This window comes from Hyperolius riggenbachi, chromosome 8 (assembly GCF_040937935.1).
Source record: "Hyperolius riggenbachi isolate aHypRig1 chromosome 8, aHypRig1.pri, whole genome shotgun sequence".
In the NCBI taxonomy this organism is placed as follows: domain Eukaryota; kingdom Metazoa; phylum Chordata; class Amphibia; order Anura; family Hyperoliidae; genus Hyperolius; species Hyperolius riggenbachi.
This window is the reverse complement of record NC_090653.1, coordinates 150,790,225-150,803,868: the sequence shown is the minus strand read 5'-3', so window position 1 is coordinate 150,803,868 and position 13,644 is coordinate 150,790,225. Positions and strand designations below refer to the sequence as shown.

At 47.3% G+C, this 13,644-nt stretch overlaps 1 protein-coding gene across 9 annotated transcripts in view; it reads left to right on the top strand.

The window, feature by feature from the left end:
* The window catches only part of C8H8orf48 (chromosome 8 C8orf48 homolog), a 77,229-nt gene extending 64,109 nt beyond the window's left edge, over window positions 1-13,120 (top strand). For all 9 annotated transcript variants that reach the window (XM_068249637.1, XM_068249633.1, XM_068249630.1 and 6 more), the window contains 2 exons: window positions 5,347-5,499; window positions 12,168-13,120. In XM_068249637.1, coding sequence (XP_068105738.1) covers window positions 5,347-5,499; window positions 12,168-12,269 — 255 coding nt within the window. In that variant the 3' untranslated portion in view covers window positions 12,270-13,120. The remainder of the gene's footprint in view (window positions 1-5,346; window positions 5,500-12,167) is intronic.
* The last annotated feature ends 524 nt before the right edge of the window (window positions 13,121-13,644 follow it).

The following is a 13,644-nucleotide window of genomic DNA, read 5'->3' as shown; positions in this document are numbered from 1 at the left end:
TCGCTGTGTCCACAGCTCTCCCTCTTCTCTGCGCTCCCGCGCGCTGGGGGGAAAATAAATAAATAAAAAAACACAGGTCACGGCAGGGTGCCCACTGGCGAACTCAGGGGGCTATTCCGGGTGTCTGGAACCTCCCCCCTGCACTGAGCTGTGTATTCAGCCAGGGAAGCCCGCATAATATAAACAGCCTCATTCTCCCTCCCTTCTTACTTCTGGTGCCTCCCTCCAGCTAATAGAATGAGAGAGGCAGCCGAGCTTCCCTCACAACCTTCACAAGAAGATGCAGCCTGCAGTGAGAGAATGTTGATTATGGAGTCCTGGACTCTCCACAGCACAGAAGTGTCAGACATGATGAAATTAGAGTGCAGGCAAGCTGGTAAATATGCACAGCATGATGCAGAGCTTGCCTGGACTCAGGGTCTGTGGGGAAACATCTGTCTGGTCTCTCCCCATTGTTATAATGACTGCATGTGTGGATAAGGTGTGGATAACAAGCTGAAAAGTTTTTGACAGTCCCTAGACTCCAGGAGGGCTTGTGAGAGACTGACAGGGACAGGAGTCCGATTACAGGCAAGTAGCCTGTGTGATGTGGGACTTCAATACAGATAAGTTCTCTGCTCCATCTCAGGCTATTCTCAATTTCTCCACTCCTCTCTCTGGGCTAGTGCAACGCCAAAATGACAATAGCAATCGCTAGCAATTTGTGAGTGTGATTTTGTGAAGTGATTTTCAGAGCGATTTTTGAATGAATTGCTCAAAAACATGCTACATGCAGTATACCTGCGATTTTGAAAAAATCACAACGCTGCTGTGGGAACACCCACATAGGGTAACATTAGCCAAGCGCTTTTCAAATCACTGTTGATTTGAAAAACGCTCAGAAGCACTCTTGGTGTGCACCAGCCCTCCCTCATTCACCTTTGTTTCCCTCTTCCCCTAGAGCTGGCTGTGTGTTCTTGTCTTACAGGAAAGCTAAATAAAAGTGCAATCCTGGTGAGGCAAAATATTATTATTTAGTATTTATGTAGCGCCGCCATCTTCCGCAGATGCATATATCCCTGCATCATATGGGTATCGCTTGCGCTATGTGACACTATGTAGCATATTCCACTGAATTGTCTAAACTAAGTCTATCTCCTGTTCCTCTCTTGGGGAGTTGTGCCAGCGCTGTACCCCGTTCACATTTGCTGCTACCTGAAGCCCTCAGAAACACTTCGTGTCCTTGAGTACTTCCAAAGATAGGCAGCTCCGTAATACGCCAGCGCACTTTTGTGCATGGGCAGTATGGAGCCACCTGTATTCGGAAGCACTCGGGGACATACGTGCTTCTGGACCTTTCAGGAACCCCCCCCTTAAAAATCCTGCGTTTGCCCCTGGTGCCCCTAGGGACCCAGCGCCCGGGGGCACGTGTCCTACCCCGCCCACCCCAAGCTACGCCCCTGGTGATTGATGGGTGGCAGTGACAGGGGGTGATTGATGGGTGGCAGTGACAGGGGGTGATTGATGGGTGATAGGTGATTGGCAGGTGATTGACAGGTGATCAGTGGGTTATTACAGGGAAGGACAGATGTAAATATTGCACTGGCGAATTGATAAGGGGGGGTCTGAGGGCAATCTGAGCGTGTAGGCGGGTGATTGGGTGCCCGCAAGGGGCAGATTAGGGTCTGATCTGATGGGTAACAGTGACAGGTGGTGATAGGGGGTGATTGATGGGTAATTAGTGGGTGTTTAGAGGAGAGAATAGATGTAAACGCTGCGCTTGGGTGGTGATCTGATGTCGAATCTGCGGGCGATCTATTTGTGTGGGTGGGTGATCAGATTGCCCGCAAGGGGCAGGTTAGGGGCTGATTGTTGGGTGGCAGTGACAGGGGGTGATTGATGGGTGATAGGTGATTGGCAGGTTATTGACAGGTGATCAGTGGGTTATTACAGGGAAGGACAGATGTAATTAATGCACTGGCGAATTGATAAGGGGGGGGGGGGTCTGAGGGCAATCTGAGCGTGTGGGCGGGTGATTGGGTGCCCGCAAGGGGCAGATTAGGGTCTGATCTGATAGGTAACAGTGACAGGTGGTGATAGGGGGTGATTGATGGGTGATTGATGGGTAATTAGTGGGTGTTTAGAGAAGATAACAGATGTAAACGATACATTTGGGAGGTAATCTGACGGCGGGTTTGCGGGCGATCTAATGGTGTGGGTGGGTGATCAGATTGCCCGCAAGGGGCAGGTTAGGGGCTGATTGATGGTGGCAGTGACAGGGGGTGACAGGGGGTGATTGATGGGTGATAGGTGATTGGCAGGTGATTGACAGGTGATCAGTGGGTTATTACAGGGAAGAACAGATGTAATTAATGCACTGGTGAATTGATAAGGGGGGGTCAGAGGGCAATCTGAGCGTGTGGGCGGGTGATTGGGTGCCCGCAAGGGGCAGATTAGGGTCTGATCTGATAGTAAAAGTGACAGGTGGTGATAGGGGGTGATTGATGGGTGATTGATGGGTAATTAGTGGGTGTTTAGAGGAGAGAATAGATGTAAACAATGGATTTGGGAGGTGATCTGATGTCGGATCTGCGGGCGATCTATTGGTGTGGGGGGGGTGATCAGATTGCCCGCAAGGGGCAGGTTAGGGGCTGATTGATGGGTGGCAGTGACAGGGGGTGATTGATGGGTGATTGACAGGTGATTGACAGGTGATTGACAGGTGATCAGGGGGATAGATGCATACAGTAAACAGGGGGGGGGGGTGGTCTGGGGAGAATCTGAGGGGTGGGGGGTGATCAGGAGAGGGCAGGGAGCAGGGGGGGGGGGATAAGAAAAAATAGCGTTGACAGATAGTGACAGGGAGTGATTGATGGGTGATTAGGGGGGTGATTGGGTGCAAACAGGGGTCTGGGGGGTGGGCAGGGGGGGGGGTCTGATGGGTGCTGTGGGCGATCTGGGGCAGGGGGGGTAAAAAATCAGTGTGCTTGGTGCAGACTAGGGTGGCTGCAGCCTGCCCTGGTGGTCCCTCGGACACTGGGACCACCAGGGCAGGAGGCAGCCTGTATAATACACTTTGTAAACATTACAAAGTGTATTATACACTTTGTATGCGGCGATCGTCTGGTTAACATCCCGCCGGCGCTTCCGTATGGCCGGCGGGATGTTGCGGCGGGTGAGCGGCGCCAGGCGGAGGCGGAGGATCGCGTCACGGATGACGCGATCGCTCCGCCCATGCCCCTACAAGGACCGCCGCCATTTGTCAATACGGCGGTCCTTGCAAGGTGCACTTGCCGGCCGCCAATTGTACATACGGCGGTCGGGAAGTGGTTAAGGGTTCACTTGGTGATTGATGCACACACCCTTTTTGCAAAATGTTACCTTATAGTCTGCCTGCATCCCAACTGTAGTGAAACTGTCACTTGCAAACCTTATTTTTAATTGTTTCAGGATAAAAAAAAGAAGAAAAGGAACACATCCTAGTTAGTTGTATGCTTCGAACTGTACATTCACATGTCTATCTCATCATGTCACATGTCACCTCGGGTAGCCTTTAAGTACTACACCTGTCTCTCACGAGCACTGGCATTCCCCTCTTTATTATACTCTTTAATCAATGATCATTTCGGTGCTTGTAGACGATAGCACTCCACTTCTACTAAATAGGAGCAATAAAGATGATGTTTTATTTATTCTCCTTGAAATCTCTATATGAATGAATAGTAATGATGAACATTAGAGGATCTGGCTAGTGAAAATCTGTCACTTGACAGACAGCCTATTGGGCCATTCAGAATGCGGGATCAGGTCTTTTAATGTGACTGGACCCGCTGGGACTCAGGGTGGGAGGAGTGAAGCTGAGGTTAAGTTACTAGCATTCGCTATGCTGCAATTCAGCAGCATAGTGTGCGCTAAGTGCCCACTCCCCGATTATGCCCACTATGCTGCCAATAGCGTGCGTATAGTGCAGGAACACTGAATTAAGGAACGCTGATCCACTAGCGCATAACAGTAGCTAACTCACGCTGTTACGTGGCGCTTTGCTTAGTGAATCAAGCCTTTTATACTATTAAGAGTGCTTGCTGACAGGGGCGTAGCAATAGGGGTTGCAGAGGTTGCGACCGCATCGGGGCCGTTGGGCCAGAGGGGCCCCAAAGGGCCCTCCCTCAACTGCAGTATTAGCTCTCTATTAGTCCTGTGCTCATAATAATCACTTCTATAGATACTTTGAATATTGGTAATCATTAACAAGCTGTTCCCCATCCCCTTCTTGCACCTCTGACACTGTAGTTGCCATTGGCAGATTTCGGTGCACCGTATCAATTATGTATAGTGTGCATGGGGGGCCCCATGTAAAACTTGCATCGGGGCCCACAGCTTGAAGTTGCTGATCCTTATCCTACAAATCTCCATAGCTTCAGAATGCAACACTAGCCTGGAGGGAATTGAGCCCTGTACTGTCACCCCATCCCTGTATGTGAAAGGAATTGAAAGTGTGTACCAACCTTAAAGGGATACTGTAGGGGGGTCGGGGGAAAATGAGCTGAACTTACCCGGGGCTTCTAACGGTCCTCCGCAGACATCCTGTGCCCACGCAGACGCTCACCGATGCTCCGGCCCCGCCTCCCGTTCACTTCTGGAATTTCTGACTTTAAAGTCAGAAAACCAGTGCGCCTGCGTTACCGTGTCCTCGATCCCGCTGATGTCATCAAGAGTGCACAGCGCAGGCCCAGTATGGTCTATGTCTGCGCAGTACACTCCTAGTGACATCAGCGGGAGCGAGGACACGGCAACGCAGGCGCAGTGGTTTTCTGACTTTAAAGTCAGAAATTCCAGAAGTGAACCGGAGGCGGGGCCGGAGCATTGGGGAGTGGCTGCGCCAACACAGGATGTCTGCGGGGGACCATTAGAAGCCCCGGGTAAGTTCAGCTCATTTTCCCCCGACCCCCCTACAGTATCCCTTTAACTCTTGCTGGTAATTAGTTAGCACTGATAGTGCATTTGTGGCTATGAAACATTTCTGAGAGCAGGGAAACAATAAAAAAGTTCACTATGTAATTCAAGATTTGTCTGTGTGAGAACTGAAAATCATTATGTTATGTACCTGAGTCAGATGTTTGGAGATATAGTTTGACCTTTAAAAACAAAATAAGTCTGTGGGATCCCAGTAAAGTCCTATTTAGGATTAGGACTATAGATACAATTGTATACCTGTTCAATTTATTTTCACCTCAGGTTTGTTTTTGGTCATCATGCTTATACTGTACTGATGAAAAATTAGACATGTATATTTGGATTTAGAGAAGTTATACTGACCTAATCATGTTGAGTTTTATATAACTCAGTTGGTTTGTTCTTTCCACTCAGGTAATACACGCGGAGATGCATGATCCAAACTCCTGTCCAGACTGCAGCCTGAAACAGGCAGAGTTTGCCCAAAGTCGTTTTGTCCGGATGAGGAAAACTAAACTGGAAGCCAGTTTGCTGCAGATAAAATTGGAAGAGTACACCTATAGCAAAGTACAGCTATATTTGTGTGATTACCGTATATGTTTAGATAAACAACAACAAATTGCGAGATAAAAGTGTGGAAGGGTATGACCCGATTGATCACAAACTCATTTCAATATGTTGCAAAAATATCCAAATCTTTATTAATACATCAATATATCACTAAAACCATTCAGGCTGCATTTCCACTTGTGCGGTGCGAATCGCTGCGGTAAAAATGCGCATGCGGATGCGAATTTTCGCATGCGGGTCTCTGCGAATTTTCTTGGAGGACAATGTATGCGAATTTAACCATGGCAGTGCTGGTGTGCTTTTCCATTGTTTCTATGCGAATTTTTATGCGAATTCGCAAGAAAATTCGCATACCCAAACCTCATGCGAATTTCCTATTAAATACATTGTATGCGATTCGCATAGCGGTATGCGATATGTGAATTCTGATGGCTCTGTCATGCGAATTTTTTCTGCACAGAAAAACACAAAGGAATCCTGACAAGTGGAAACAGTCCCATTCACTTGTATTGCTATGCGAATTTGCATGCGGAAAACGCATGCGAATTCGCAATAGTGGAAATGGGCCCTCAGGGCTTGTTTCCACTATTGCGGTGCGGAATCGCCTGGATTCCACCGCTGATGAAATCGCATGCGGATGCGATTTCCCATGCGTTTTTTGCGGCGAATTCGCATGCGAATTCGCATGGGTGAAGGTATATGCGATTTTAACCATGTCACTGCCTGTGTGAATTTACATTGGTACCTATGCGAGCGAATTCGCATGAAAATTCGCATACCATAGCCGCATGCGAATTTCCTATTAAATACATTAGCGGCGATTCGCATGCATTCCACTCGCAGGCGAATTCGTTGGCTCTTTTGTGCGTTTTTTTACCGCTGAAAAAAACGCACCTCAACAACGCTACAGTGGAAACAGGCCCATCCACTTGCATTACATGTGCGAATCCGCATGCATTGGACGCATGCGGATTCGCGATAGTGGGAACGAGCCCTCAGACACATAAAAATGTGCCAGAGGCACAATCTCTCATTCTCCCAAGCGACCTCCTCACCCCACCGGACCGCCCCAAAAAACACCCACTGGATCCAGCAGGTAAGCTTCAATTGTAGTGACATCACTGTACCAGGCTAGCCATAGAACCCTGTTATAATGTCCATCATTCAAAGATGCATAGGATAGTAATATCTATTCAACTGAATAAAGTTCCACAAAGGCAGCAGTGTGTGGTATGTTCCACAATACTGTCAATAATCATACGGGAAAAATTGAAGCAGCTGTGTTGTTATGAACCAAGGTCAACCGACACCAGGTTTAACATCAGGAAGATACAGTGGGTTGCAAAAGTATTCGGCCCCCTTGAAGTTTTCCACATTTTGTCATATTACTGCCACAAACATGAATCAATTTTATTGGAATTCCACATGAAAGAGCAACACAAAGTGGTGTACACATGAGAAGTGGAACGAAAATCATACATGATTCCAAACATTTTTTACAAATAAATAACTGCAAAGTGGTGTGTGCATAATTATTCGGCCCCCTTTGATCTGAGTGCAGTCAGTTGCCGATAGACATTGCCTGATGAGTGCTAATGACTAAATAGAGTGCACATGTGTGTAATCTAATGTCAGTACAAATACAGCTGCTCAGTGAGGGCCTCAGAGGTTGTCTAAGAGAATATTGGGAGCAACAACACCGTAAAGTCCAAAGAACACACAAGACAGGTCCAAGACAGGTCAGGGATTAAGTTATTGAGAAATTTAAAGCAGGCTTAGACCACAAAAAGATTTCCAAAGCCTTGAACACTCCAAGGAGCACCGTTCAAGCGATCATTCAGAAATGGAAGGAGTATGGCACAACTGTAAACCTACCAAGACAAGGCCATCCACCTAAACTCACAGGCCGAACAAGGAGAGCGCTGATCAGAAATGCAGTCAAGAGGCCCATGGTGACTCTGGACGAGCTGCAGAGATCTACAGCTCAGGTGGGAGACTCTACCCATAGGACAACTATTAGTCATGCACTGTACAAAGTTGGCCTTTATGGAAGAGTGGCAAGAAGAAAGGCATTGTTAACAGAAAGCATAAGAAGTCCCGTTTGCAGTTTGCCACAAGCCATGTGGGGGACACAGCAACCATGTGGAAGAAGGTGCTCTGGTCAGATGAGACCAAAATGGAACTTTTTGGCCAAAATGCAAAACGCTATGTGTGGCAGAAAACTAACACTGCACATCACTCTGAACACACCATCCCCACTGTCAAATATGGTGGTGGCAGCATCATGCTCGGGGAGTGCATCTCTTCAGCAGGGACAGGGAAGCTGGTCAGAGTTGATGGGAAGATGGATGGAGCCAAATACAGGGCAAACTTGGAAGAAAACCTCTTGGAGACTGCAAAAGACTTGAGACTGGGGCGGAGGTGCACCTTCCAGCAGGACAATGACCCTAAACATAAAGCCAGGGCAACAATGGAATGGTTTAAAACAAAACATATCTATGTGTTAGAATTGCCCAGTCAAAGTCCAGATCTAAATCCAATCGAGCATCTGTGGCAAGATCTGAAAACTGCTGTTCACAAACGCTGTCCATCTAATCTGACTAAGCTGGAGCTGTTTTGCAAAGAAGAATGGGCAAGGATTTCAGCCTCTAGATGTGCAAAGCTGGTAGAGACATACCCTAAAAGACTGGCAGCTGTAATTGAAGCAAAAGGAGGTTCTACAAAGTATTGACTCAGGGGGCCGAATAATTACGCACACCCCACTTTGCAGTTATTTATTTGTAAAAAATGTTTGGAATGATGTATGATTTTCGATCCACTTCTCACATGTACACCACTTTGTATTGGTCTTTCACCTGGAATTCCAATAAAATTGATGCATGTTTGTGGCAGTCATGGGCGTCCGCACATATGGCAAAACCGGGCATCTGCCCGAGCCTGGCCGCCCGCTGCCCCCCCCTGGCCGCGTGCCCGTGCAGCCAGCAGGAGGGGAACAGCGCAGAGAAGAGAGAGAGCTATAGGCACAGTGGGGAAGGGCGGACGTCTCCCCTCCCTTCCCTCACCTTAGGGGGCTCTCTCTCCCTCGCTGTCCCCTCCGGAATGAAGTGTACAGCGGCTGGCAGCGGGCGGAACTTACCTCCTCTCGCTCCTGCGCCGGAAGTTCTGGTGCTGCACTCTGGTCTGGATCAGGCCAGAGTAGCGGCTAATCCATCCGGCGCGTGCGATGAGAGGAGGTAAGTTCCGCCCGCTGCCAGCCGCTGCACACTTCATTCCAGACTCCGGAGGGGAGAGCGAGAGAGGGAGGGAGAGCCCCCTAAGGTGAGTGCCCATAGCTCTCCCTCTTCTCTCCGCTGCTCCCCTCCTCCTGCACACATGGCCACTTTTTCTGGGGACATATCCCCCTGGCTACATATACTGGGACATATACCCCTGCCTACATATACTGGGACATATTCCCCCTGCCTACATATACTGGGACATATACACCTACCTACATATACTGGGACATATACCCCTGCCTACATATACTGGGACATATACCCCTGCCTACATATACTGGGACATATACCCCTGCCTACATATACTGGGACATATACCCCTGCCTACATATACTGGGACATATACCCCTGCCTACATATACTGGGACATGTACACCTGCCGACATATACTGGGACATATATCCCCTGCCTACATATACTGGGACATATACCCCTGCCTACATATACTGGGACATATACCCCTGCCTACATATACTGGGACATATACCCCTGCCTACATATACTGGGACATATACCCCTGCCTACATATACTGGGACATATACCCCTGCCTACATATACTGGGACATATACACCTGCCTACATATACTGGGACATATACCCCTGCCTACATATACTGAAACATATACCCCCTGCCTACATATACTGGGACATATACACCTGCCTACATATACTGGGACATATCCCCCTGGCTACATATACTGGGACATATACCCCCTGCCTACATATACTGGGACATATACCCCTGCCTACATATACTGGGACATATACCCCTGCCTACATATACTGGGACATATACCCCTGCCTACATATACTGGGACATATACCCCCTGCCTACATATACTGGGACATATACCCCTGCCTACATATACTGGGACATATCCCCCTGGCTACATATACTGGGACATATCCCCCTGGCTACATATACTGGGACATATACCCCCTGCCTACATATACTGGGACATATACCCCTGCCTACATATACTGGGACATATCCCCCTGGCTACATATACTGGGACATATCCCCCTGCCTACATATACTGGGACATATACCCCTGCCTACATATACTGGGACATATACCCCTGGCTACTTTTTCTGGGGACATATACCCCTGGCTACTTTTTCTGGGGACATATACCCCTGCCTACATATACTGGGACATATCCCCCTGGCTACATATACTGGGACATATACCCCCTGCCTACATATACTGGGACATATACCCCTGCCTACATATACTGGGCACATATACCCCTGGCTACCTGTTCTGGGGACATCTCTACCCCTGGCTACCAGTTCTGGGGACATCTATACCGCTGGCCACCTATTCTGGGGACACCTATAGACCTCGGGCTACCTATTTTTGGGGAACCACTGCTGTCAGATTGAGTGTATTTTGGGGAACTGCTGCCAGGTGAGAGGTGTCTACATATTAAGGGGGCATTCTGCCTATTTATGTGAAAAGCTGTCTATTTATGTGCCTCATGACTGCTGAATTTGTCTTGTTGCGGGCCTCATGGTTACTGACTTTGTCTTGTTGGGGGCCTCATGATTTGTTGGGGGCCTCAAGATTGCTGAATTTGTCTTGTTGGGGGCCTCATGATTGCTGAATTTGTCTTGTTGGGGGCCTCATGATTGCTGAATTTGTCTTGTTGGGGGCCTCATGATTGCTGAGTTGGTCATGTTGGGGGCCTCATGATTGCTGAATTTGTCTTGTTGGGGGCCTCATGATTGCTGAGTTGGTCATGTTGGGGGCCTCATGATTGCTGAATTTGTCTTGATGGGGGGGGGGCCTCATGATTGCTGAATTTGTCTTGTTGGGGGTCACATGATTGCTAACTGCGAGACTATGGAAAAAGCTGAATCATCATCATATGAGACAATAGCATTAAACCTACTTTTTCCGCTTTTTAAAACAGAATGAAACTGGGAGGCTCTAAAAAAATGAATAATTTTTTTCAGGAATGCGATGGATGAAATTGTTTATCTTCACAGTTTATTTTCAACTTAATTTTCCATAATGTTCATGTATGAGTTAAAACGTTTGTATTTAGTTTAAATTGCTGTTGCCACTTTGTGATAGTAAAGTGACTTTGCAGTTTGGACACTCGACCTCCAAAAGGTTCGCCACCACTGTCCTAATCTAATGTCCCACCATTGCTTAGTTCATGTAAACTTGTCTCCACCCACGACCACACCCACATTCTGGTTCATGACCACACCCATTTTTCGGCGTAGCTCCATTTTTTGGCGCGCGTAGCAGCAGCCCAAATCGCCGCCCCGCTTTTTGCTCCTCACTTTTTGCCCCCCCCCCCCCCCGGAAAATTTTCTGCGGACGCCCATGGTGGCAGTAATGTGACAAAATGTGGAAAACTTCAAGGGGGCCGAATACTTTTGCAACCCACTGTATAGGCCCAGCAGGAGATTATAGGCGATGTGAGTATTCACTTCCAAAGCACTGTCAGTATCTCCAACAAAAGTGGAAGTAAAACTGGCATGAATATAGCATAAATCAGCCAGCAAACACAGTTCAGGAGGTGCTATAGCACAGGTTCTTAACACGAAACAATGTTAATACAAAAGGCCATTTCTGCATTTCCACACAGCAATCGTAGCAGACACTGTGGAATACATCCAATCCATAATATTCATGCAAAACTGGAGACTTAGCATGTTTCACACACAGTATAGTTCATAACAGCAATTGGATTATTCTCTCCATGTCATAGTGAGATACAGATGACTGGTGGATGTCTGCGCTGTGTTGGACCAAAGTCAGCATAATGGCCGTTCACAGAGAAAGTGCAGGATACGTGCTGCGCATTACCCAGGAGGCTCTTGTTAGTCTGCCAGCATCAGCGGGGGCTGAAGCGGTCCATCTGCGGCTCACGGGGAGGCATAGCAGCGATCCCCAGGGACATGGTGGAGGAGCTTGGCGACCTTCACCGGTCTCGCCTGACTTCTGGCTTCTATTTGTCCACCTTACTTATATATGTGTTTAGATTAAACATGGATCATGTGACTGGCCTTAGCAATATAGACATCTTGTTCAATAGCTTTACGGATGGGAGAGTAGGGTCATTGACCGAACCACAGCAAATCTCAATAGGGAACGAAACGTATTGATTTTTCACTTTGCATTCCACTGTAGAAGAATTTGTAAGACCAATTAACTTCTTGAAAGTGTAAAACATTGTGTCCTTGTGTCCCACTGTAGAGCTATCTGTGCAGCTTGTACTGCATATCTCATTGTACATACTGAAAAGAAGATGTGAATGTGCAATGAAATCGGCTGTGATTCGCTTATTAGATATTGTTGCTATTTATTGCATCTGTTTTCCATCATGTCCTCAGATATGCTAATGCTGCTCTTTTATGTTCCTCACAGGACTTGCTGACTTGTATTGGGGAAATTCACCAATCGTTGCCTAATCCTTCTGATGTTTGCCCTGACATCTGGCAGAGACTGTATGCAAAATCAAAGTCATAATTTCATTATGTATCTTTTATGGACAGAATTTGGTCTTGACTCGTGGATTAGCACTGGGGTGCAAGGCAGGAAGTACTGAAATAAGTGATCATGCTGGGAACAACAGAAGAGTGATTCTATAAATAACACAACTGAAAAAGCCAACAAGGTTATTGTAACATAAATCTATGGACAAAAAGCTATAGGCATGCAGCAGCTCATTCAGAGAAAACATCAGACCAGGCTGTGGGCTGAAACAGGACCACAAGTTTCAGATACTCGTTTTGCCCTGTTGATAATGTACATTAAACAGTGGCTAGCAGTTCCACAGACAAAAGACACTTGCTGTTCGTGCAAACAAGTCCAATCATGCAAACTATTTGAGAATAATATTCAGGGGTGGCAGCAATCACGCTGTGTTATAATAGCCCCCAGTGATTGGCTACATAGGTCAACCCACAAGATTTTATGTCTCTGGGCAACTTTGATGCCACTATCATAGTGAAGAAGCCTAGTTGTGAAGCAAAATTATAGTCATATCACATGCTTCTGCAAAGTTCCTCTAAATACAGTAAATCTTCTGGATTCATCAGGACACAGTTATCTTTAGGATGAGGAGTTGTAACTCGCTGAATACTTTCTGTACATGAGTTGCTGACAGTGACAAGTGCTGTAGCAAGAAAGCAGGGGATAGTAGTGCTATATACATTAGTGTTGATCGAACACCCAGTTATTCGGGTTGGCTCGGCTGAACATGGTCCAGATGTTCGGGATATTCGGCCGACACCGAGCCTGATGAAAGGCAACAGGGACCCGAGCATGGCTGCTTTGCAGGCCTGAAAAAACGTGCAAAATGAGGGAAACTTCTGCAAAATGGGTTGGAAATAGTGGGGGGGGGGGGGGGGGGGGGGGGGCATTTACACATAGATCTTAGGCTCAGAATAAAAGCAGGGACTCATGTTTGCAGAGCAGTGCGCCAATTATACTTGACTGCCAATAAAACAAATAAAACATACATAAGGCATACGTGTATGGGGAAAAACTCCACGCTTAAGGCCGATGCAGTTTATCGCCATGCATTTATACATTTTATACAAATGAGATCCTGAAAAGCTGTCCTAGTACCAATGGGGCCGGCAACGCTAACCCAGCACACATGATGGAAGAGGAGGTGCAGGAGAACAAGGCCACGCTTTGTGACACAACCCAGGCCTTGCATGAGGACAAAATGCATGCTTAAAGCAATGCATTTTGTCGCCATGCATTGATAAATAAAATAGAAATGAGATATTCCTGAAAAGCAGTCCTACCAATGGGACCGGCAACAATAAGCAACAGCAAAATGCAATAAAGTGTGTTTATTTTATGGGCACAACTGATTCCAGCTGGCACTGAA